This window comes from Passer domesticus, chromosome 7 (genome assembly GCF_036417665.1).
Source record: "Passer domesticus isolate bPasDom1 chromosome 7, bPasDom1.hap1, whole genome shotgun sequence".
Classification (NCBI taxonomy): domain Eukaryota; kingdom Metazoa; phylum Chordata; class Aves; order Passeriformes; family Passeridae; genus Passer; species Passer domesticus.
Genome location: NC_087480.1, coordinates 12,945,284 through 12,971,406, shown reverse-complemented (window position 1 = coordinate 12,971,406; position 26,123 = coordinate 12,945,284). Strand labels below are relative to the sequence as shown.

The following is a 26,123-nucleotide window of genomic DNA, read 5'->3' as shown; positions in this document are numbered from 1 at the left end:
GACATTTTAATAAGCCCCAGGAGATATTTCTGGGGTTAAAATAATGGGAAATGTAGTCTTCTCATGGTATTTTGGTTCCAGGATGGTGGAGGCACTAAAAGAAAACAGTAGATATGCATTATTTAGGACTCACAAATGGCTCCCTTGAAAATGAATAAGCCTGTGAAAAACACATGTATGTATTTGAGTACCAAGGGAGCAATTTTGGGCTTGTTTGTTTTTGGTTTTTTTCTTTGAATACCACCATGTTTGACTTCACTCAATTTCCTCCAAAATGCAAACATACAGCCCTAAATATATTGGTGATATCTCCACAAATATCAAATACACCAGAAAAACCCTACCATCAGATTCCAGTATTCATTCCTTGCACTTTTGCTCCTTCCATTCTTACACATTTGCACTATGGTAAGTAAGGAAGAGCCAAGAGCCTCCCAGCTAGTGAGATTAGCTGGTGTCTATTCCAGGTGCCTTTGACATGAGTGACACTTTTTGAACATAGTATTGAGAAAGGAAGCAGGATCATGAGCTGTGAAACAGTCCAAGGAGGTTTGGGCAGTGGGCTCTGAGCAGTGGTTTGAAATTTACTTGAAGTAAATATGGAACAGTCTTCTCAGGAGGAGAAATGTGTAGTCAGATGGCAGCTGAGGGGAATGTTGGGAGCCATTGAAGTGGAGAAATGAAGCCTGAGTGTGCAAGAAAATACTGATGGCAGTCAAAGGAAAGGTGGTGTTGGAAAGACATGGGTGCGTATGACAAGTGCAGATAAAGTATTGCATGTTCTCAGATTTGTAATGTGCATATTGCAAGAATTGAACCATAGGTTCATACAGGTTGGGAGGATGTTCAAACATCATCTGTCCAGTGTGTTGTATCTGGAAATTCTGCTAGCCTTAGTACTGCCCCATCCATCTCCCACTTGTGTTAATCAGAAAAAAAAAATCAGAAAAACCAAGCACTCTCTGTTAATGGGAAGCCTGGCAGGAGCTGAAGGCACTCAGAGGACAAGGCCTCTGCTGACTGTCCTCCTTTTGCTGTTTCTGGTCTTCTAAGTGTTTTCCTCATATCACTGCGTGGTGCACACTGGAAATGATCAATCAAGGCTCATGCACAGGATCTTTTCATGCTGGGAAGTGAAAAATCAATTTGTGTTTGAAGGAGTAAACAGTAGCACGAGCTTCATTTCCCCAGAGTCAAAATGGATTCCTTGATAAAGGAGATGACAAGGAAAGCTGAGCTCTTGATATATAAGCACATAGGTGCTCATGTGCAAGAAATGAGTGGACTCCTACATTCATTTTCCATGCTACACTTACCTTTTCAATAAAACAAAGATAGGAAGAAGAGATTACTTGTTGAATGCCAATTGTGCATCAATAAAACCAGGGGGATTGTTCATGAACAGTTTATACAGATGAAAATGTAGTCGGTCAATTCTGGTAAAGACATTTTTCATGGTGTATTTCTGCTTTACGGCACTACATTTGAATTTTCAGAACTATTTTTGCAAGTCTGTTGGAAGATTGTGTTGCTAACATTTCTGAGAAATGTCTGCTGTTGGATGTAAATTACAGGGAAAAGAGTCTTTCTATGATATTTCTGTGCCACGAAAACAAAATCTGATCTCATGCAGGTTATAAATTGTCCAGGAGGTAAGAGTAGTCAAGGAACTGTAGAATGAATAAATGGAAGGTTAGACCAACGTGACTCATCAGATATTGTAACCATTCACCCAATGTCATTTGATCTGTATAACATTAAAGGCTACTATTCCCTCACTCCTAGATTTCTGCCCTCCTTCCCTCCCTTTAAAGTTCAGCACTGAGCCACTCAAGCCATACATTAAACCCTTTGGTTCCACATCATTTAAGCTCTCTCCTCTCTCCTGTGAGACCAAAAAGTGAAGAAAGCTGTAGAATACTGGCTTGTATTAGGTGGAATATTTGACCATCTGACCTTTCCTTTTTTTTTTTCTTTTTTTTTCTTTTTCTCCTTTTTTTTTTTTAGCTAGCAATATTTAAAAGTAAACATGAAGCATTTTGATGCAAAAGAGGTCTGCTAGATTAAAAGGAAATTGGAAGATGAGTTCAGTGTAGCATGTAGCTGTTGTGAAATCTTGCTTTGATTGAAGTTTTATTACCTCAGGACGTCTGTCTGCAGCTTATGTGCTGTTCTTCAGTCGGGGGTTTGTGAATGCACTGCTGGCTGAGAGAAGAGCTCATGATGTGAATTGCAACCACTCAGTCTTGCAGAAGCCAAATTCCTAAAATCTGTCCTTTCAGCTGAGTTAGACCATGCTGCTCATAAAGGAAAATAAGCACCAAGAGCATGCACAAGTGCAAACTGTGCCCTCCTGTTTAGACTCTGATTAGTGATGCAAGCTGAAGAGGAGAGAGAGGAAATGGAGAATCACATAATGGGTCCTAAAATGCTTGATTTTTATTAGATTAGGAAAGTAGTAGTAGTATGGGATGAATGTCCAATCTTGACTAAACTACAAGAGGATTGTGGCAGTTTATTAATGACAATTCTAATAACAATTTGTTGTAGTGCTAGCACTTGGGAAAGTGATGAATATTGTATCTGCTCTGTTTCATTCTGCCCCAGTGAATCTGTGCTTGGATGCCATGGTGTGCCATGTGGGCCCGCTCACACTTATTAGCTGAACGCAACTGTTTATGGACAATTAAACTTGCAATTTTTAATTCACACTTTGAAAGGTTGAGAGGTTGCTTTTCCTTTTTTTTTCTTTTCAAGACACTCTAAATTTCTAATAGATCTGTGCCTTTCAAGTCTCTTAAAATGTGCAACTGCAGCATGAATTTAGAAAAATGGTCTCATTTCTTTAGAAATCCATTAATAGTAATGTACTGAAAGACTCTTACATTGATCTTCTCTCTGATAGCCATGTTGTAATAATTATTCTTTTAATGTTTGCATCAATCTAAATGTTTTCCTCTTTGTGCTCTCTTCTACTTGGATCTCCCTATATGACAATCACAGCACTTTGACATCTTGCATTACTTTAATACCAATGATTCAAAACAAAGCAATGCCAAAGGGAACAAAAGTTCTGTCAAGCCATTAAAATCTTCTTTGCCATTAACACAATTAAATTGATGCATGAGCATTTAAAGTTATTAGCAAGTGCTGCCAGCAGAAGCTGGTTACAATTGCATAATATATAGTGGGCTTTATTAAAGTAAAATGGTATGTTTACTGTTATTATCATCATTAGTTCTGAAGTAACATAAACTTAAACAGGGCTGTGAATTGGGAGAGGACTGTGAGACAACCAAGAACATGCTCTGTCCTGTATTAATAGTGAGGGACACAGTCATCACTTTTCTAAACAAAGAAATACACGGGGTACCTTGGCTAACCATTACAGCTGGCATGTGTAATGGTAGGGAAGGGTGTTAAAGAAAGAAAGCTTCTGTACCTCTGCTGCTCTCACTCTGCCCAGTCTGACTCACTCAGCTGGATTTTGGGCTGCTCCTGTTTCTGCGGTGGGAAATTTTGTGGTTGATGTGTTCACTGTGAGCTTTTTGGAGGACTGTTTGTTTTGTTTTCTCATATTCCAACATATTAGTTTTTAAACTAAAAAAATGAGGCGTGTATTAGAGACACGTGTTCTGTCCCACTGCACAGTGCAGTAATACCCCTGCTTGCTAACCTTTTGATTAACCATATTCCACACTGAATGGGGAGCTGGTATGAGGAATGGAAAACACAGAGGAGCAGAGAACTTAAAAGTATTGAGAGAGAAAAAAGTAATTTAAGTGAAAAGTAGGGAAATGAAGGAAGTCCCATCAAGTCCAAGTCCTGTCGCGTAAGGGTGGACTGCATGCCTGTTGCAGTTTATGCTGACCACACATGGGCAGTTCTCAGCCAGGCTTGTTAGGTAATTTGAGCTGAGTAGAAACTGGGGACAAGGTAAGGTTCTTTTTTTTTTGGTTGTTTGACAGTTTTAAGGTGATATTGTGGAAAGTTATAATCTATAATAGATAAAAATCACTAATATCCCTGTGGCGTAGTCGTATTCACTTGGGTAATTCTTTACCAAGATACTGATGAACTGTTGGGAATTCAAAGAACAGTGATGAAATAAGCCAAAGGGGAGGAAAATCTGGTTTATCAGGAAAGAAGGTAAAAGTTGAACATAGAGCATATGAAAAAAAGTGCATATCTGTGTATGGTGTAAATGTGAAGGGAAGTAATTAATTACTTCTAGTAATGGGAAGGACTCTACAGAAAAGCTGAGTTGACACAGAAAACAAAATTTTAACCATTATCAAGAAAGTACCAAGTAATTTACAACACTCCATACTTCATTAAAGGAAGGAATGGGAGACCCATTTCCCTACAGTTTTTGGGTCAGACTAGCCATAGTACTAGAAGATATGGGGAAAAATCTGCTACATTAGCAGAGCATGAGCTTGGTGATCTAAAAGTTCTCTGTGGTCTTTGACTTCTGTAGCTGTGTGGATTTATCTGTGAGGCTTAGTGCTGCCTGAAGTGCAGGCAGAAGGCCATGGTCAGTGCTTTGGTCAAGCTCTGTAGCAGATTAGGATGACAGGGATTAAGTTTAGTCATGACTGTCTTTCACCAAACCAGTTACTAAGGGCAATAAGGTAGAAGAATCAGACATAAAAGTCTCACTGAATATTTATGGCACAAAGGACTTACCTGTGCTTTGGTACCTTCCTGAATATTGTCTCTTCCTCTCCTGCTTTACCCCATAAGAGCCCACCATAGCTCTCTGCAAGTGCCACAGAGTGGCTGTACTTACAGGTCACATCTGCCTGTTGTTTCTGTAATTGTTCACAGTATTTAAAGGTTTTGTGCTCTTTCATATCCTTAGAATGAGGGATTGTGGCAAATGCTGTAAGTACCATTTAACAAGTATTTTCGATTGGAATATATTAGCAATATCACTGTGTGTGTGCATGGGTGGGGCTGGGTGCAGAGACAAACTGAATTTTTCTGAGGGGAGAAGGAGCAGCTGTCAGGCCTGTGGAGGTGGATGCCTGTGTGCTGTGCAGGCTGCAGAGGACACTGAACCTGCAACAGGCTGATGGAGTGAGGGACAACAAAATCAGCAACCACCCTTATAGTCCAACCAGTATTTTACTACAGTATGTGTTTAAGTTTTAAGAGCTGTCTGGGCTGTTAGCCTATTAAGCTGTAGGATAAGATAGTTGATGATAACAGCTTTCTCCTGTTATCACCTCTGTCCTTCTCTGCAGCATGTGGCAAGTTAAACCAAACTTCGCCCTCTCTCTGAAGGCTGCCGATAGGAGTAACAGTGGGATCTTCTTCAATTACAGAAGTTTCAGGCAATTCCACTGCCAGTTCTCAACTGTGAGGAAATCAGAGTACTTTATTGCTTCAAAAGTGTCGTTAGTAACACAAAGCAGCGTGGAAGAAAAAAACAACTTTTGACAAAATGGGTCCTGCTGATGATTTATGTTGATCTGAACTGGAAAATTTGGTAGGCAGCAAGCATGGATACAGCAATCTTCAAACAGAGGCAGTTGCTTGTTAGCCGTTCACCTGTGTGGTTGAACTTTGCATCCAGCACCTGACTAAACATTTCTTTTTTTTCTTTAAACCTAGGTTGCCCTTCCCAATGACTCCAGCTGTGTGGAAGAAATACTGCGGGTAAGTAATACCCTTTGCTTTTTTATCTCCTGTATAATTGTAGTGCTGTTATTTTCATCTTCCAAGGAGAGGGTTTGCAAGGCTGTCTTTAACACTGTAGTTAAATATCAGTGGGTCTGTATTAAGAGACACAGACAGGGGGTAGGCCCAGGGTACTCCTTAGTGAGATCAGTTCACCTAAGACTGCATCTGCCAGCTTGTTTCAGTCAGGATTTGCACATGTTCCTGTTCTTTTCAAACTCTCAGTTCCTGAGTCTATCCAGGACACATTTCTCTCCTACCCTGAGGTGCAGTTGCCTTAATTCTACTCACAAACTGACCTACAGTCTTCCTCCTTCCTCTAGACTACAATTGCTCATCATTCATGGTTTTGTTAAAGACTTACAGACATGTTTTCTCTGTGATCTTTGGTCAGTGGTTGAATACAGAAAATTGCAACTCCAAACTAAGAATGGCTTAATTACAACAAGATCATGTAATAAGAAAAAGGGAGCGTGCACAAGTTGTACGACTTACTCTAAGTGTAAGATGGGCTCTTTCTCAGACACGCCAACTTTGGGGTTCCCTGTTGGCAGTGAGATTTGCCTGGGGGCAGTTTTTCAACCCACCAGTCCCTCTCTTGGATTTAGCTTTTTCTCCTCATGGGTTGAGTTTCCCATCTGTCATAGCTACCTGCCTGGGATTGCCAGCCAACCAGCTGATTTTTGGTTGTAGAAGGGATAAAATTTCAGTGGGGATTTGTGCCAGCCATGTCCTTGTTACTGGAGGTAGTGCTGCAGACTTACCCAGACCTGAAATCATGTGTAACAATCATGCCAGCTTGTTTGCAAAGACTTACTCTTGCTTATAAAATGAAAGAAGCTTCTCACTATTCATTGCAATTCAGAGTTAAATAGCTTGGAAAACTTGCTCCTGGTTTCTGTACACACATTATCTTGGGCTGCTCTACATGTCCTTATGGGGTGGCAGTGTTGCTGCAGGAGTGTGTTGAGGCAGTGGGCAGGTGTGCACGTGCAGACCTGCTGTAAGGGAGAAGAACCTGCATGAGCACCCAGGAGCAATGAATGCAAAGAAATAAATAATATTTACTTTCAGCCTTCAAAGTGAGCAGAGGTTTATTACCTATGGAACACTAAGCGAGCAAAAGCAAAGGAAATGTTGAAAGGCTCTGCAAAATACTTGGTACATTTAAAATGTCTCTTCCTTTTATATATTTCAATTAGGTTCATTACTATGTTTGAAATTAATGACTTGTTGGCTGGGGAAAGTAGTTGTTTTCAGTAAAAAGCATCAAAAGAAAATGTGATGGGGTGAATTTCAGGGATCAGTCATCCAGGTGACACTTTTAGTGTGGGAACAACGTGTATAAATCACAGGAAGCAGAAATGTCTTTTTTCTAATCAAGATGGTGACCCTATTTCCTACACCATGAATTTAATTTGAGTCAACAAACTAGCACAATATCCTGGGCTTCCTTCTGAGACCTGTTGAGATTGGATCAGGATTTTCTGTTGCCTTTAGAGAATTGGGATGCCTTGCAGAGTCCCTGCTCCTGCCACCAGTGAGCCATCAAACTTGGGGGCACTCTTGGGGTGGGCAGAGCAGGGATTTAGCAGCATTCCACGTCTTTGGGGATCTCTCTCACAAAGACGTGTGATGGGCCTGTGAAGAAGGGATACAAACCATCAGATCTTTCTGGACTATGGCTGCAGGTGCCCAGAAGCATCCCTCATGCCCATCCTGGAGTAAACCTGTCAGGCATAGCTGCTGGCATGGCCAGAAGGCACCTGGAGCACATGACACCTGTGTTGGGGTGCAGAGCCAGCCTTGGCACGTGGACCTCAGGCATGGTTCCCCCAGGGTGCTGCCCTCCATGTGCAGGAGGGAGGTTTGGTGCTGCTTCCCAGGGGCTCTGTGCCCTCGGCGCGGCGTTGGGCTGTTCTGGGCACCCCAGGCTGCCTTCAGCCTTTTGTAACCTGCCTGCACTGGGCTGCACGGCCCTGCCTGTGTGAGCACAGCAACCCAGAGCTGCTTTGGGACTGCTCAGCAAAGAGCCAGCAGACCCCAGCCCCAGCTGGATGCCCTCAGGGCAGCAGCTCAGGATTCCAACCACACTTAGTGCTGAAGCACACCTGGCACTAGAAGTACCTGGGTTTGTCAGTATTTTACTTTGTTCTTCTCAAATTTATGCTGCAGAACAAGCTAGCAGGAAATGTGTTTTGGCTGCACACAGGGTATCATATTCCACTTGACAGGCAGTGGAGAGAAAATAAGTAAGAGAATGTGATGCCCAGCAGTGGTCAAAGTCCAGTCTTTGGGCTCCCCATGGAAACTGTGTCAGAAGATTCAGGCTGGCTGCTCCAGATGAAAGAATGACCCTTGGTTTCAGCAGAAATTTGCACTTTGAGAACCTGGATTAAGTTTCCAGCCCTGACAGGTACTTCTTGGCCTTTCAGGGCTATTTACATAGGCTCTGATAAACTTTTGGGAGTGTGGGTCTCAGCTCCCTCATGGCAGCTTCTCTGAGTAAAAACACCATGATATTCACATTTCTGTCCTGTCAGGGATGTTACAGAGGTAAACACAAAGGTTTCCAAGACAGTTGAGCCCCAAAAGTGGACAACTGAGCTGTAATTTTACATTTTGCCAAACCAAACCATTGGCAACCCCTGGCAGTTTCTGCTCTGGGCTGTGTCTGCTGCCAGGCTGTGCTCCCCAAAGAGATGGGGAAAGGTGCCCTGCCTGGCACTTGTCCTTGGAGCAATGTATACCTTGAAGTTTACATTTTTTTTCCTGGTTTTGACTTGTTTGGGTTTTTTAAATTGGGGAATTAATTCAGTTCCATCCCTCAGACTCAGTAACTCTCAAGGGCTTCTTTGCTAGACTTTACAAGGAAGAGGTACTCCTGCAAAGATCTGTGACCTCTGATTTTACATAGCTCTTTTTTCAAGCTGAACTTGATTAATGGTTTCTGTAATTGTAGAGGTTTGTAATTCCTAATCTGTCTTCTTTTTTTTTTCCCATCTTGGAGAAAAAAGGTTTAATTGAATTTATATTCTAAAATTTTCAGCCAAGTGAGGGGAAAGGTCTTGACTTCATTCAGACCCCTGAGTCTTCAGAGACAAAATTTCACAGTCCTTTAGATTTCCTGAAACACTTAGCTACTTATGTCATCTTGTGTAAATGCTTTAAGGATTGTTCCCAATACTATAGCCAAAGGTTAATGGCATACCAGTCTCCTGCTGATTTTATTTTTCTAACCAGAATGGCTGAGAAGGTTGTGAAAAATAATAATAAATAATAATAATAGTAATCATCATCATCATCATCATCTCTTATGCAACTAAGGCCAAACAGTAATGATAGCACAGATTGCATTTAATATTGTCTGCTACTGAAATTGAAAGATAAAGGCAAATACTTGGTGGTCTACACTTTTTTCTGTTCCAAAATGTGTTTGGATTATTTTTCCAGCCAATGCAGTGGTTTCGAAAGTGCAGATAATATGGAAGACAGGCAATTAAAAGTATGTGCGTGTAATTCACATTTTATTAATATGGATTTAAATTAAGTTGTCACTTGCTATGTGCATCCATTGAAAAATGAGTACATTGAAATGTTGTGATCCAAAGTGCAGATGAGGCAGGAGAGCTGACATTTAAAACCAGTCTCCAAAGCTGTTACTTGTGCCACTTGTACCAGTGCTTGACATCAGTGTGCCTTGCTGTCACTGCCTGTGATGTGAGCCATGTGCTGGCCCAGGGAAGGGAGGTGTGCAGGTGAACAAGGGTGGACAAGCAGTGATCCTTTTCCTGTCTGTGGAGAGCACAGAAAGGACCTTCCTTAGCCTTGGTTTACCCCTGGCTAAAGAGTTGATAAGTGCACAACAATGCATGGGAGAGAAAGGAAATTTTTTTTAACGACATGTTCTGGAGGACTTGGAGTGTAAATTGGAAATTTGGGCTGGGTGTTCAGGCAATCAATTGGACATAACCCAGCACTGCACTCGGGCAGGCTCTGCTCTCTGGAAATCCGTCCCTGCTTAGAGGAACAAAAGAATTCTTGTACATGCATATTCACAGTAGGAAGGCATCAAGTAACTAGATGGACTTCTGATGGTATGTGGACAGCTGTGATACTAATTAGAAGCTTTCCACTCTGGAAGCAAAACAATCCCAAATATAGTTCAGATTGTAATAAGTGTAAAAATTACTGGAGTTAAATGAGCAAAGTCTGTAATTTGTATGGTCGTCTTCTGATGACTAGCTCCTGTCTAATGACATGGGAGAATATGTAAATTGATCAGCAGGTGAAAATGCCCTTGACTCTGCAAATTATGTGTAGGATTACCTTCCTCATGCCAATTGAAAGCACTAACGGATATAATATGTCTCACCCACAGCTGAAGTGAGCTGTTCACATAGCAAAATTAGACTGTAACAGATATAGCCCATTATTTGCCCCTCAGTAATTGTTTTCTCTTCTAAAATACAAACAACATTGAAGAATGATGCTAAACCTAATTATAATAATTGTAATTTGAAAAATACAGGTAGGCTGTCCAGTGTGGTTACAAATGCACTTAGTAGCTGACGGGTAGTTTAAATATTTTCATGTGGAGTCTGGGGGCTTGCTGGGGAGGACATGATGTGAATTTAAAATGATTATCCAGACGTCACTGGACAAGTGAATAACGAGCTGACTGGCCTAGTAAATCATGTGAACCTGTCAAATGTGGGAACACGTTGGGGAGGAGATGATGTCAAGTAACAGTAACTTAGCAACCTGGCATTTAGCTGTCCAGAGAATGAGTAAGAGTAGCCACTTTTAAATAGCTGAGTAAATAAATGAATCCCTATACGTCTTAGGTGTGCTATAAAAATAGCCCAGCACCGTATGTTTTGTGTCAAGCTGCTTCTTTCTCCTGGATAAGGTGATTTATTATTTCTATTGAAATGAAAAAATGGATTGAAAAGTTAACCCAAGTGTAAATGTGGATCTGTGGCCTTTGTCCCTGCTCTGGTGTGCAGCCTTTGAAAGCATGCAAGGAACAGGTAATAGCCTGCTTTGAGAGTTGTTTTTTTTCTTCAGACTCTGCTTATGTACACAAAGATTTGGATGGATAAAAACAATTAATTTCTTTGCAATTTCTAAGCCATTGCATTTTCAAGCTTTTTATCAGCATTTTCTCAATGGAGGCAGAACCAGTTTCTGCTCTTACATCAATATAAATCAAGGGGTAATTCCACTGACCTCTGATCTCATTTGAGTTCATTGAATTCTTCTTCCTCCCACACTGGTATAAATTGGCAGCAGCTCCACTTACATTGCTGCTGCTGTTATAAAATAAAAAAGAGTTACCTCTGCATTTCTTTAGGTATACATAAAAGCAGAGGCCTGTTCTTTGCTCTGTTGCTTCTTCAGATGTGGTCTCACTCCAGAAAATGGGAATGCTGAATATTTCCTTGAGAACAGCTCCTTCCTAGTTTGGTAGGTGATCAGCTCAAATCTGCTCTCAGTATCACCACAAACCTTATCACTACAATTTTTGCATTCAGCAGCAATTCCAGGAAGGTTGAAGGAAACCTTTTCCCAGCATTTTGTGCACTGTCCAGTATGCACACAGGAAGGGTGACATCAATAGTTGGAGTCATTTGAGGACAGCCTGGTGCAAGCTTGGAGTGCAAAAGGCTCTTTGGGAGCTGGAAAAGGCAGCCTTGGGTCTTCCCAGCCCAGAGCACACCCTTGGCCCCCGTGTGCTGCACTGACTGTGGCAGAAAAGGATTATCCAAATTTTTGGCCATTCACCTTTACAGTGACAACATTATGGTGGCACCTATGAGAAAAGCACTTCAGGAGCACTGTCCCAAAGCTGCCTGCATTACCTTGAGGCTGCATCATGTCTGAATGTCAGAGCTGCCTCCAGGCTGGCAGAGTGGGAAGCTGCTGAGTCCATGCCAGTGTTTGGTGGGGCTGTTGTTCTGTGGGTCCCCATCGCACGGCTGGCGTGGCACAGGTTACGTGTGAGGGGAGTGATGCACTTGTGGTGCAGATCTATAGCATAAATCTGCTTTGTGCTGCCAGCTGAAGGCAAGGCAGACTGCGTGCTGCTGGGGAGGTGACAGGGAGGAAAGGTTGACTGTCTGATCTGACAAATGCGCGTGGGTGTGCAGAGTTTCCTGTATTCGAAAGCTGGTGTTCTGCACCTGCCTGTTACAGGGATAAATGCCTCTTCAAGATGTAATGCAGCAAAAGATTAGACCTTTGTCAGGACAGACAAGCAAGGTCTGATTCCAGCTTGCAGGCACATTTATCAAATAAAGGTTTTATTTTCATAGCAGTATTAAATAAATTATTTAGCAAAGAACTTTGAAATGTAAAATCTGATCATTATGTGGGTCTATTGCAGCCTGTCTACACTGTAACAATAAAAAAAGATTACAAAAGGTATTCAGGAAAAGAGAGAGAGATTGCTGTGCACCTGTTTCAAACTCACTATTCAATTCTGTTTTCTTATCTCCTTTACCATAATATTTTAACACATATTTTTGTACTGCCAAATTGAAATATTGCTGATTTCAGTAGTGTGATATAATTCTGCCATCATTGCCAGATTTACCATTGCTACTAAAATTACAGTAAAGGGAGCTGACTTCACAAGAGTTTGAACATGTATTGCTGCTCCTGAAGAGAAACAAAGTACTCCCATGATAAGTGATAAGTGAATGACTGCCAGTGAAGGAGTGAAGTTTGTTTTCCAAGCTCTTCAGCATTGCTTTTCACCAAAACAACCATTTTTAGTTTCTGTCCCTCATCGAAAGTTAGCTCAGAAACAATCCATGTATTGCAATGTTACATGCTCAGCATCCTCACTCTGATTAAGTACTCTGTTATGATAAAAATAATTACTTTTTATGGGACTATACCAAGTAATTGTTTCAAAGCCAGTTCAAACAAGAAAGTAATTGAAGCAAAGTTATTCTCTTAGAGGAAAAGATAGTAAGTTTTGCAACTCTTGGAGAAGATCAGATGCACTCTCTACAGAACTTAAAAACACTGGTTATTTTATATACTGCTTTTTCAAATACCACTAAGTTTTGCAGTTCCAGAAATAAGTGAAAGAGATGAAAAATGTGGGAAAACAATTTGGTGGAGTCTTGTAGTGGAGAATGTCATAAAACTAAGATTCCTACTCCAATTTGGAGACCCATGGGACCTGAATTCCCATCCATTTTCATCCTTGTAACTAAAGAGTAACTCCCTTATCTTGGAGTGAAAGTGTGAAAGAAAACAGACCCAAGGAATCTGGCATGTCAGATCAACTCTGACCTTTTGTATGCTCCCATGGACAGAAAAAAGGCCCCAACTGCTGAACTGGGTGGAAAATTTTAAACACCACTGTAGTGTTACGGTGTTTGGCTCACCAGGTATCCTCTCCTAAGGACCTCGTGGGCTCATGAGTTTATGTTATATAAAAACATGATTAAGAACTCCAGAGCCTGTTGTGTGTCTGTCCTGGAGTGCTGCTGCTGATTCCAGAATGACAGTCTGCAGTGTGGCCAAGCAGAAAAGCCATCTGAAGCTCTCATACTCCACTTACACAGCTTACTGACAGAGCATTAAACAAAAGAATCCAGTCCTATTTTGAGATACAGGTAGTAGAATATTTCTCTGGTCTCAGATTAATCATTTTTGTTATTTCATCTTGTCCCGTCAAAGTGAAACATGGTAAATATGGGCACTGAGTGTTTGAACTGCTGGCAATGTTACCTTTCATTTAAATAGATTAAGAATGTGTAGTCTACATTACAAATTGCTTTCGGCACAGAATGAAGACATTGAAAACATATTAAAATTGTGTTAGGCCTTCTGAAATGAATGCATGCTTTAGAAACAATTCTGGTTTGCAATGTCTGTAACATCTTCTGTGGCTCTTTCTCTCACAAATGGGAAGAGCTTCATTTTTGCAGCCCTGAGGGCAAGTGTTGCATGATTTAAATCCTGGTAGAAAGCTTCCCTGTAAGGCAGAACTGCTGAGGAGGCTCGTGGGGTCCATGAAGTATAACTCATTCTAATCATAATTAGTCAAGAGAAGCAGACTAGAAAAGGGCTAGGACACTTGCAGTGTCCAAGGGAAGACTGGACTGGGAGATGTAACTAAACAAACCTTCAGAAACAGTTTCAAGTGCTTACATTTTTGAAATTCCCCTCTGAAGTTTCTGGCTATGACAATAAAAAAATAATTGATGGTTAAAAGAAACATATGTAAGGAAAGCACTAGGGAAATTAAAGTGATGGATCAAAAAGACACCAGGTACTTGAGGCATGCTCAGTTTCCCCCTTTATGCTTTATCTACACCTGCATGTTGCAACTTTTGATGCTTTACTGCTTTGAGCACCTTGAGGAAAAGTAGAGAGTACAGGACAAAGTTGACACCTGGAGCAAACCTGAAGTTTCAACTTTGAATCCCAGTGTTGGCTTGGGAGATGGGTGGAAATGTGCTGTTACAGGAGTGCTTGTTGCCATTTTCAGAACACACTGAGGTCTGAGTTTAACTGAAGCCACTCCTGACTTCTTCTTAAGGCAAGAATACAGACACCAACTGATGTATGGACCAAAACTTATTTTATTTCTTCCTGAGAGACCCCTTGGACAAGCAGGTTGACTTATCCTTGGGAAGAGTCATGTGGTGACACATAGTCAGACTTGCCAGCCCCAATGAGGTTTGTGGAAGGAGCCTGATTTGGTCAGGCAGTCTTGTGATCATCGTCTGTCTTAAGTTCAAGTTGTTCCACATTCTCCAGTGAGAACAGCTCTAGAAGCTGCCTTTTGGGGAGGAGAATTCGTGTCTCTGCTGTGTGCCATTGGTCTGTCATGCTCCATAGTCAGCAGAGCTCTTTCTGAAGGCATCTTCCTTCTTACCTGTGGAGATTGTTCCAGCTGTCAGAGTCTTCAGAATACACCACTTCAAACCTGCCAGTGAAAGACTGGTATGGTTCATCTTCTCATGTCTTTGTACACCCTCGCAATAAACGCTTGAATACATAGATTTGGATGAAACATCCTACCTTTGATCTTCCTGAATAACCTTGAGATGCCCCTTTGCTCCACTATGTCTCCTTCTGTGAAATGGTGAGATAGAACCTCACCCACACTGCCATTGTTGAAAGTTAAATTAGTTGTTAGCAAAATGCATTGAAGTCCTCAGCTGGAATTATTGGTGTGATAATTGGGCAAAAAGCAAGGCCCTATCAGATATTTAAAATTATGCTACATACTGTGGCTTATCTGAATTTCTAACATTTCTTTAAAGAAAGCGTGTCATTGAATTTAATGTTCTGAGAAACCTTATGAACTTCCAATCTATTTTAGCTGTACATTTCAAATTATGCTTATAAATGTGTTTTTATTGAATATGTAAGTTCCTTTCAGTTTCTTACTACACTACATGGGTTTTAATACACATTTGAGATGAATGCACACTGTGGATAGGTGGCACTTTTGAGTGTTTTCAAATTGTCACAGTAAAATTGTCACATTTGTTTAATTAGCCAGTAGATCCTGCCACATTGATTTGTCAGCGGTGTAACAATTTCTTTGGAGAACTGGAAAATCTGACCAGAATTGGTTTTGTATTTTTTTGTTTCTTTTTCTTCTTAATGAATTTCTCACTTTTTAAAATTTTATTTAAAACCAGTCATACAGGCACCCAGCCTTGCAGAAGTCAGCTGAAGAAAATGTCAGGTTCTAGCATTAGAATGGAGATGATTTGATTTCTTCAGGGCCTTGAGGTGTTTGTTGACCATTGTTCAGAGGCAGGAGAGAAAAGCTGTCTCCAAACAAGAATCTGAAGGTCTGACCCAAGTGCCCAGATTTGTTTTTTCAATGTTCTGCATACCTTGTGTATTCTACCTGCTGAAAGTGTTCCTGCAGGGCTTCCAGAGCTCCTGGGGCCAGGGCTCTGGTGTGGCTGTCATTAGAAACCTGTTATCAACACTCTACAGCTCTTGTTTAAATGCTTTCTCTGTTCCAAAATTTCTTTTCAGTGTGTAAGCAAATATTGTTGGGGAGGTGGAAATACCTGCTGGTACTTTGCAGGGTGAAACAGGAGCAATATGAACCCACTAGGGCACAGCAGACTGGCATGGGTGGTTAGCAGGAAAAAAAGCCAGGCTGAGTTGTATTCATTGTGTTTGCTGTGGGTTGATTGAGGGGTTTAAAGTGTGGACCAAATTTCACCTCTAAAGCCAAACTAGAAAATGGCAGGTACTGATTTTTTGTGAGGGATGCTCTGAGATCTTCTGATGGCATTTATTGCACAAGCATTGAGTGTTAAAAGCCCCTTTGGGCTTTGTAGCCCGTTAATTTCTTTGCCATGAGTATATCCTACTAAAGAAATTGTTGTGTACACCAAGGTACAGTAACCTTTAAAAATACTCTTCTGAGCCTTAGGATAAAAACACTTCATGTTTGGTTTGTAGGCGCATTCCCAGTAGTGACTTTTCTTTTTTTTTTTTTTTTTTAATCGAGCCAATTAATCCCTTCCCACTTATTCCAGTATTTTATCATTTCTAGCCTCTTGAGTCCCTAATCTTTTCAACAAGAGGTCTGAACTGCCAGTTATCTGAAAAAGTAATGCACCAATCAAATGAAAACTGGTGCTCAGAATTTTTTTGAAGAGCAGCCCCTTGTCATTCCTGAGTTCAAACAAAAACAAAGAACATAGTTTCAACAGTGAGGCATTCACTGGAGGCTTCTTTCCATGAAAATAGTTATCACTGCTTTTTTTCCTTGGCAATTGAGTCATTGTTTCTTCTAAAAGAGGTTGTCATGATCTCCTCATTACCATTTTTCTTAATATGATAAGTGTAAACTACAAGAAAGCGATCATGTTTGAAAGGATACAGGAACCCTAAGGAATGTTGCACTAGCTGCTTGTGTTCTTTGAAAGGGCTTAGACTGGGAATTTGACTAAATGTATCATTCTGTCTACTTTGCAGCAGCATTGTCGTTTTCTAGCATCTTTCATTTACAACACGTTACCCTTCAAAAAGAATGCCATGTTATTGCATCCAGCCTTTCTGTGTCTCCAGCAAAGTGAGATCAACATCTCCTTTTGGTAGTTGCTTGAACATAATAACACATTACACTTTGTACTTTAAAAAACAAACAAACAAAAAAAAACCCCAAAAACCCCCACCATCCTTTGACATGTTTACTCCAGTTCATCTTTGTGTGGTGACTGGTAGTTGTCAGTGTTTGACAGCAGCTGGAGCTGTGACTTGTTCGCACTGCTTGGAGCTAACCAGGCAGCCATGGGTCTGCTGGGTGGTCTTTTCTTGGGCTTGCTCCAAGTTTGTTCCAAATTGCTCACACAATCCCTGATAAACTACTACTAATGAACAGTTTGCTATTCCTTTTGGGCCATCTAGAAGCAAAAAAGACAATACATGTCATCGTCTAGTAATGCAGAGATACGATGTTTAAATGCTGGAGCACTGAATTTACAGCATTTCAGTGCTGTGGCTTTTGTGTCCTATTCATTGATTTTCCTGTGGGAAAAGAAGTAGCGTAGTGCTTTGAGACAGGAAGGTTACGGACTTTGTCCTTTTTCAGCCCTGTTTTTAGGAGTTAGTTTGTTTCAATGTAGTTTGCTGTCAGAAGTTTTTAAAAATGCAGACACAGGAGGCTCTATCAATCTGGTGCACAGTCAGAACACACTGATTTCAGACACTGGGGCTGCTCTGTGTGGGACCAGGCATCCTCAGCTGTCGTATGTCTTAGTGGCAGTCCCAAGTATTTAATGTTTCCAGCCTCCAACTAGCTTTGTAAGAAAGAACATGCTGGGAAATGAGGAATCAAATGTATGCAACAGTGGGAATCTGTCTACCAGAAATACTCTGAAGCCTCCATACCTTAAAGGAGATCAAAAAAGACCTCAGCGTGTTTTGGCTTCAGTTTTCTTTACTGTTTAAGCTAGCTTATTTGGATAAGGCTGACATGCCAAAAAAGTATATGTTGTATCAAAACATCTTCTATAACATACATCCATTTTTTCTACACCTGTTAACGTAGCAGGAGTGGATCAAAGGGGAGTGTTGGCATGATTTACAGGACACACAGATGCAAGAACAGACCTGCTTCAAGGCACAAGTGAGGAAAAGGAAATTCAGACTGAAATGTTTGTTCTTTTCTAAAGGCTAAAATTACTGTAATAAATGCCAGGTTGCAGGAGAGGGTTTCAGGTGGCTGGTTAGGTCTTTCTGTAAGAGAATAGAATTAAAGGGTTGAGCATGAGAGGCAGCAAGGACTCTACCTCTGTGTTGCAGATGAGGACCCATAGTGTATTGTTTGGCAAACATGCTAAGCTTTTTAACTTTACAAAAGAAACCAAGGTGACAAAATTAGAGAAAACAATCATCAAGCTTTGTATATCCAGGGCTTGCTGAATACTGATCAAGCTGTGCCTGTGTTATCCATATATTTTGGACAAATCCGTTGGATTTTTCAGCCCATCATCTCTATTCCAAATTTTCAGACAATATTTAGAAGTTTTACCACTGCCCTAGGCATTGCATAAGACAAAAAATGAGACAGTTTGTGCCCTGCAGAGCATTCACAGTCTGTGAAGTAGGCACTGGGGAGATAACCATGCTTCACAGGGGAAAGTGAATTCTCCATGCATGAAGGGAGAAGCAAGTTCTCAACTGAGACACATGGCAGGGAGAGCATCACACAGACAAGGAAAAGGAATGGTGAAAAAATACAGCTTTATAAGGGTAGGTTTCAGCTTTTCTAGGTGTCCACTGTGTCTTTGCTTCAGCCTCAGACTGCTGGTTTAACAGCATTACAGTGGAGGTGATGAGACTGTGTACGAGCAACATCAAAAACAAATGCTACCCTGGCACACCCACGCAGGAAAACCCTGCTGCAATACTGCTTGTGTGGTAAGCAGAATAAGAGATCTGGCAGAGTCTTGGTTTGGAAGGCAAAGAAACAGCTTTTGTAAGGATTTCAGTGTGTATTGTACAGCAGTATGTGGTGGCTTCGTTTCTTTGTATTTGATGAGTAACAACTCAGAGTCCAATTTTAATGAAAGCAAATCATGGCTTAAACAAAAGAATTGCGCTTTAAATTTAAATAAGTTTCCTAACTTGGTTTCTTAATTTCCCCTATATGCTCTTTCAGGTAATTAATGCTCCTGTTTTAAGGCTAAAGCTGGTATTTTCTGGCACAAGTTAATGCTTTCCAATTCCTCATGAGTTTTGGACTCAGTTTCATCATATTGTCAGGATGTAAGTTATAAGCTGGTTACATGGGTCTAAAAATTATTGCACAATATCCAACTTACACAGTTTCTGTGCTAAGCTTATAGAACAAAAGGTTTGTGGTTCAGCAATCTAATTTTGCCTGATATTGAATTTGGAGATTTTATTTTTTCACTATGCTGCCATGAGTTGCTTCAGAAATTTAATGCATTTTATAATAAATTCCATTGATAAGGTCTTGTCCTGTAACTATATAACACCCTGTTGTACTGGTATGAAAAAAACCCATGAATTGATTACATCTGGCAATGTAAAGGAGATGATGTAATGTATTGTATAAATGCACACTGTGGAGTGCCTCAGGGTAGGAGTAGTCTTGTTTTGTAACTGTAAATTATAGCTCTGCTCTCCTCTTGGTGTGAACCCTAAGTTTCAGAGAAGAAAACAGGCAATTCAAGACATGCTTTCTTGCTTGTGAAGCTGAGGATGGATGGAACAAATTACCAGATTCCCTTAAACAAGTGCCAGCAGTGAATAGTTTCAAAACACAGTTGCTTATTTGCTTGGAGAATGGGTTTTTTGCCAATGTTTTTTAAATTGCAGAGATGAAATTATATGTTGGTATTAGTAACTTTTGAAAGAATTAGCTTTTTATGACTTATTGTGCCTTTGTTTGTACTATACTCTTGTAGTGCCAGGATGTTATGTTGTATTTAACAGTTCAATGCATACTTCCTACCTCATGGGGCCCTTGTGACAATAAGATGTGCCATCCCTGGGGATGGTTACCAACAAGTATTATTTTGAATAAATAAAATCAGTGGGATACAGCAGTGCATCTCAGTGGGGTTGAGAAGCTGCCAAGAGCAGGAGGTGTTGCTCTGGCCATACTGTCCACAGCAGGGCTCTGGTTCTGGGTTTTGGGCAGCAAAGCCATTGGTTTAGTTACCAGGAGTGACAGCTGGAGGATGCCTCACTTCCAGAAACTGGGTTTGTACACGTTACTGCTGGTACCTGAATATTTAAGGGCACATCATTGACTTCTGAGAATCTAAATCTGGTGTTAGCTGGTGTGAACCCAAACCCCAATATCCAGTTCTGGATGCTATATTAAGCAGAAAAGGTCTCAGCACAGCTGAGAATTTGTAAGTATGGAGGATCAGGATTTTGCCCTCATGATTGCCATGGTGCTCCTGAAGTGCTCTGTGAAAGACACAGCAAACACTGTCTGTGGCATCCCAGAGGAGCAGGACCTCGAGTCTGACCCCTCCTGACAGTTGATGTTCCTGACCCATCAGTAGGTCTGTGCAGAGGAACAGTTATATAGGAACAAAAAAGCCTCCTGTGGCCCAGCATCTCCCATGTGCCTGGCAAAACTTTGGTCATCCTCTCCTTGCACACCACCATTATGGCCTGTCCTTAACAAACCCCACATTCCTGCAGCTGACCAGATTCCTCCTGCCTGTCCTGGCTGGGAAGCAGAGTTACCACTCAGGTCAGTGTCGTTATTCCAGGTCAGGGCATGCCTGTCTTTGCACCATTTGGAAGCTCATGGCTCATCCCAAAGACAGCACTGGCTCCTGCTTGTGTCCTGGACAAGCTGGAAGCTCAGACAATGGTGGAAGACAAAGACATGGTGGTCAGAGAGGCTGTCATACATGCTGGGTGTATGACTTCATGAGTTCCAGCATCCCCATTTCCCACTGAACTCTTAATTCTTTCATCACATAAAACTTGTCAAGAAAGATGTCCTGTGTGCTTGTTATTAGGTCCTGCTTCATTTTTTACATTGTGTGATTTTTTTGCCAGTTATATTCTGTGAACTCCCCATGTCCTACATGCACTTCACTGGTACTGGGAGCCTAAGCCTGGCAGGAGCAGGGACACAGATCTCTGGTTTGTGCAGCTCACCATAATGGTGCTTCTATAGTGAGTTCCTAGGAGATTGTGCTGCATGGTCCTAAAAATGCGAAGAACACATGAGAAGGTGCTGAAGGGCACAAAGCCTGCTTGGTATTGAGCTGAAGGATTGATTATCTTAAGCAATATAATACATTGAGGCCAATTTTTGACCATATAATCTTCCTGAGGTGGACCCTGAAGAAAATGATCCTGATCCACCTTGGAGGAAAGCATTCAGCCTGTTTGACAGAGGAGCTGGGGGTGAGCTCCTGTGTGCACAGCGTGCAGCATTTGGGGCCAGGAGCTGCATCCTTGGACAGGGCACACACAGTTTTACATAGGCTGGGGCTTCCTTAGGACTGTAGCAGACTCGTGAAATTGAATCCAGTGTGGGTTCATGTGGTGTGGCTTCATTACTCTCCCCCTGAAGCAGCCTCTTGAGCTGAGATACCTTCTGACTGTAGTGGAGCATTGTTTTTCTTCACACACACGAGATTGGTTAGAGCAGTAAGTGCATCAATCATGATTTACTTTTTTGTTTATTGTCTTGTAAATGCTCTAAGCAAAGAATATGAGTGTTATTAGTTATAAAAGCTGCAGTATAAGGAAAATATATTGAAAAGTTTGAGGTATACAGGAGTCATAGAATACTGAGAAACTCAACAGAAAAAGAAAATACCCATATTTCTTTGTGGATTTCCAAATGTTAACAAAGTAGGAAAGGAAAATATATGCTGTAAAATTTATAGTCAACCACAATTGGCTTCTAAAGCATTTTTTATATTCATTTTCACAGAATATAATTTTTGTCTGTCCCCTTCTTGTTAAAATGGAAAGAAATATTAATTTACAATTGGATAATATGGAATGCATCCTATTCCCCAGCTGCCAAAGGGAACTTATTAGTCATCATTGATAAAACACAAAGGTGAACACTGTGGTTTAGGCTGTGGTCAGAAAAATGGTTACTTTTTGTAGAATCAACTCTAGTTTCTCTATAATAAACTCAGGCATGTATGCACTGTATTTCCAATTGTCTTTCAAGCAGTTTTTGGGACAGTAACAAGACAAATTGTAGTATGACAAAGACATTATTGTAGATGCCACCACATTGTTCCTCAAAATATATGTGCTGGGCACTAGCCACTCGTAATAAATTTGCTAAAACAATTGCATGAGTAAAAGGTTTTCAGCTTTAACATTCATAGCAGGAAAAATAGCTTTCTTTGGAGGCCATCACCAAAGTCTTTTAATTTATTTTTTTTCCTCTTACCAGGAAAAAGATGTGGTATCCCTTTGATGATAAGATTTTATTTTAAATGCTGAAACATCATAATCAATGTATATTAGTGAATTTATCCATCACATCCATGTCAATACCAAAAAGTATCAAAATCCCTTCCTAAGGAAGCTTTTGACCCAGTATAAAGCAGGCCAGATTACTGGTCAGGGTATTTCCAATTGTTTGCTCAAATTATCCATTCCTTTATAATGAATATGAGTAAAAGCAACCCATAGGCTTATTGTCTTTGTGTTCCTTTAGGTTTTAGTGTCATTTGCTTATAATTTCCATGTATAAATATATATCTATATATTCATTCTTTCCTTAGCCTTTCCCCCAAAGCTGAAACAGGCTGAGATGGTTTTTAATTCAGTATGCATCTCACATAGAAAGGGTGGCTGCCCCTCATGCATTACTGGCTTCCTACCAGAGATAGTTTGATCGGTTTTCTATAAATGCAGAAACCAAAAAGATGCTGTGAAACAAGACAGGCTTTTTACAAAGGTTGCATTGATAAATAGTTAATAAAACATTAATAAATCATTAACAGAGTCTTTAATAAATGGTAAATCATTTGGCTGCCTTTATTCCTATCTTTATTCAATCAAGGCAGTATGTTGCTTAGCACCAGCTGTAACATCAAGTTTGTAATAACCTTAGAACATCTATTCTTCACATATTATTTTTTTTCTGAATGCAACTTTAACATGCTGGGCCTCCAAAAAAATTGGAGGAAGTTCAAAGCAACAGATTTAGGTAAGATTTAAAAGTACTAAGAGGGCCATTTCACAGAGAGAGTATCACAGATAAGTCTGTTTAGCAGCAGTGGCCTCAGACTGAATTTATTGCTAGAGATGTGGGGGGGGGCTGGTCCTCCTGCTCCACTGGCTGCCCTCTAATGATGTGGGCAAGTGTTGGTCCTGAGACTGCCTTTGTGGCCACAGAAGAAAAAAAAAAAATGGGATTGTTGCGTTGTTTTTCTACCTTTTTGTGCAGGTATCCACAAGAGAAGAAGTAAGGGTAGGGCTTGGCCAAACCAGTTGTGATCTGTCAAAACTACAGAACAAGAAGAAGAGCTGGGAAAGGTCTTAGAAATCTCATCATCTCCTACAGATGCCTGTCCCAGTGTAGGAATCAATTCTGCCTAAGCCATGCCTGACTGATGTGTGCTTATCTGTTCTTAGGCATGTTCTTCCACAGATGGAGTCCGTGGAGCCCTCTGAGCAATCTGTTTCAGTGCTGCAGGATCCTTACCATTAAAGAGCTTTCTCTTACCTCTAACTGGAATTTTTCTGGCTGCAGTTGAAGTTCATATCCTTCATAAAGCTGGAGAACAGATTATTCTCTCCTTTAGGAACAGCTCTTTCTGTAATTAAAGGCTGTTCTCATGTCTCCCCTCAGTTCTCCCCAGGGAAGTAGCATGAGCCCTGTATCTTGGGAGACTTCAAATTAGATCAGGCTAAGCAGTTCAGAGCGCACGAGGAAGGGAAGCTGCCTCAGTAGGAATGCAGAGTACACAATCCTGCTTCTTTTTTTCCATAATGGCCTCTCAGAGCCTGGCTCAGTGCTTTTATCTGTACTTAAAAACACGGTACACTTTCTTTTGAACAAGAAGGAAATGATGGAAAAATGAAATACAGAGACAGGAAATAAATCTTGAAGGCGGCTATTAATTTTAGGGACTGGTTTTGTAAAGCTATTTACCATCTGCCCCATATCCCCAGTACTCACTTCTCTCTCTCTCTGACCTCTTCCTTAAAAACTTGCAAGTTTAAATCCTTCCCCAGTCCTCTCCTTCCATTTAAATCATTATTTGGCCTTGTACCTTTGCATCCCTTGGAAGGTTTGCTTGGGGTATTTGTGTTTTGGGTGATTCATTAGATCGTCTGCATGTGTCCTTCTTAGTTACTTACCTGAGGGCTTTTATAGCCAAAAAAACCAGACTTAGCTGAAGAGACGAGCATGTCTAGCTCTAATAAATAGAACACATGGAGTCAATTAAAACAATGTTTAAATAATTTTCAGAAAGGAGGATGCTTGATGTTACTACATCAGAGGACCACAGTGACTTTTAAGCCAAGAAACAGTGCAAGGTTTACTTTCTCATTTAGTCTCCAGGTCTATAAAAAATGCATGCTTCTATAGCAGTCATCTACCCACTCCAACAGTTAACATGATTTTGGAATTATTTTAAGTCCAAACCATGTGAAAATAAATCCTAACTCAATTTTGTGGGATTACTTTGTTTCCATTAAATTCCTCTTTAAAGTGTTTCATATGCTTGCTTTTATTATTTTTACTTCCAGGAATTTCTAAAGACTTCCAAATTTGGATTGATTAAAGTGTTTTAACTTTTCCTGGAAAAAAACATGAATTTAATTCCCTGTCTGTTCTCCCAGGTATTTACAATCTAAGGTGGTTAGAGACACATCTTAATGGACACATACACAACACACACCATCTGTGTGGCTCTTTATAGTCTTAACATATTAGAAGGTGAATATATCAGATTTCACAAGCTAAACAAAATAGAGCTTAGCAAGTACTTAAAGATGAGGGACCTCCAGAAGAAATTGGGGCACAAGAAAGAACGGTGAAGTCATTGGATGATTAAACAAATGACATCTTTTCTGCTGATGCTGCAGGGTAACCTGTGTGTGCTTAAGGAACGGAGCACTCGCATCCCGCAGGGCGTGGGGTTGGGATTTTGACCCTTCACTGACAACAGTGCAGTGCCATTTCTGCATGTCCCTCTGTAGCTCAGCTCTGTGGGGCTGGAACATGCAGCTGTGTGGTGGTCGGTGTGGGGTTGCTGCCCAGACATTTTGAAGTGACATTTTTCAGATGAGTGAACTCAAAACTTTCTTTACCACCACTCGAGGTTCTTTGGTCAACAGTGCTCTGGCACCTGTCTGTAGGTAGATGTAGGTATGGTTTTTTAGCTAATTATATACTTTCTCACTCCTTCCGCGCACAGTGTCTGTTTATATGTTTATATTATTTATATGAGCTTTAAATGTTTGTGTTACATATGTGGGATCCTATCTGGAATTTTCTGCCCAATAATTTTCATTGCAGTGAGAATTTAAATGAAGTGCTTCCATGTAGCTAGGTTCTACCTTTGTAAGAGATTTTGGTGCACATGAGGTGACTCTGTAAACAGAGATTGGATAGTCCTAACATCAGTGGAGGCAGAATATCTTACCTTGTAATTGAATATCTCAAATAATAGCAGGCTCCTTTTCCCACTGTTTTATATTCACGTGTCCCCTAATAGGGAGATGACTAGGTTTGCTTACACTTCAGCCTGCCAAGTAGGTAGGCAGTGGATACTACATGTGTTTTGACAGGCAATATTCTGAAATGTTGGCTGGCATCACCTCCCCATGAATCTCAGGCTCTCTGTGCATTTTCTGTGTGGGCAGGAAGAGGCTGAGGTCAAGCCTATAACTGTAGTTCTAGAATATTCTTCATTTCTGCTTCACTCAAAATGCCTGGCTCTCTTTTAATTATGTGATACATTCTCTGTTTCATCATTTTGCTATAAAGAGATTTGCCACAAAGCAACGTCCATGGCATAGGCTTTGGCCAAGACATTCAGGATTTGGATTATATTATCTCACAGAGAAGTTCACGGGATGCTGAAATCTTTTTCTGCCTTCCCCTGTGCAGAGGCCAGACAATCAGTGCCATTTAATTGTGCTCTTCCTATCCTGGCACTGAGCAGCCACAGCCTCACACACAGGAGGGATGTGCATTCAGCAATTTCTCCTTTCCTCCTCATTGCCACCATTTGGGCTTTGTCTATTGAAAACAGGCCCTGGGCTCCACAGCAAAGCCCAGAAGTTCTTTCAGGAGTGCAGCCTGGCCCATCTGCCCAAGGAAGTCTGTATGTCTGCCTGTCCCACTGACTGAGGACCATGGTGCAGAGTTTTCCTTTCTCCTAACCTCCTGCATGACACGTAATTTGGGAGGGACAGCTGTAGTTCTGAAACTTGCTGGCTCT

General features: G+C 40.9%; 1 protein-coding gene across 4 annotated transcripts in view; it reads left to right on the top strand.

The window, feature by feature from the left end:
- The window catches only part of AFF2 (ALF transcription elongation factor 2), a 323,604-nt gene that overhangs the window by 172,217 nt on the left and 125,264 nt on the right, over positions 1 to 26,123 (top strand). For all 4 annotated transcript variants that reach the window (XM_064426942.1, XM_064426944.1, XM_064426941.1 and 1 more), the window contains exon 4: positions 5,620 to 5,664. In XM_064426942.1, coding sequence (XP_064283012.1) covers positions 5,620 to 5,664 — 45 coding nt within the window. The remainder of the gene's footprint in view (positions 1 to 5,619; positions 5,665 to 26,123) is intronic.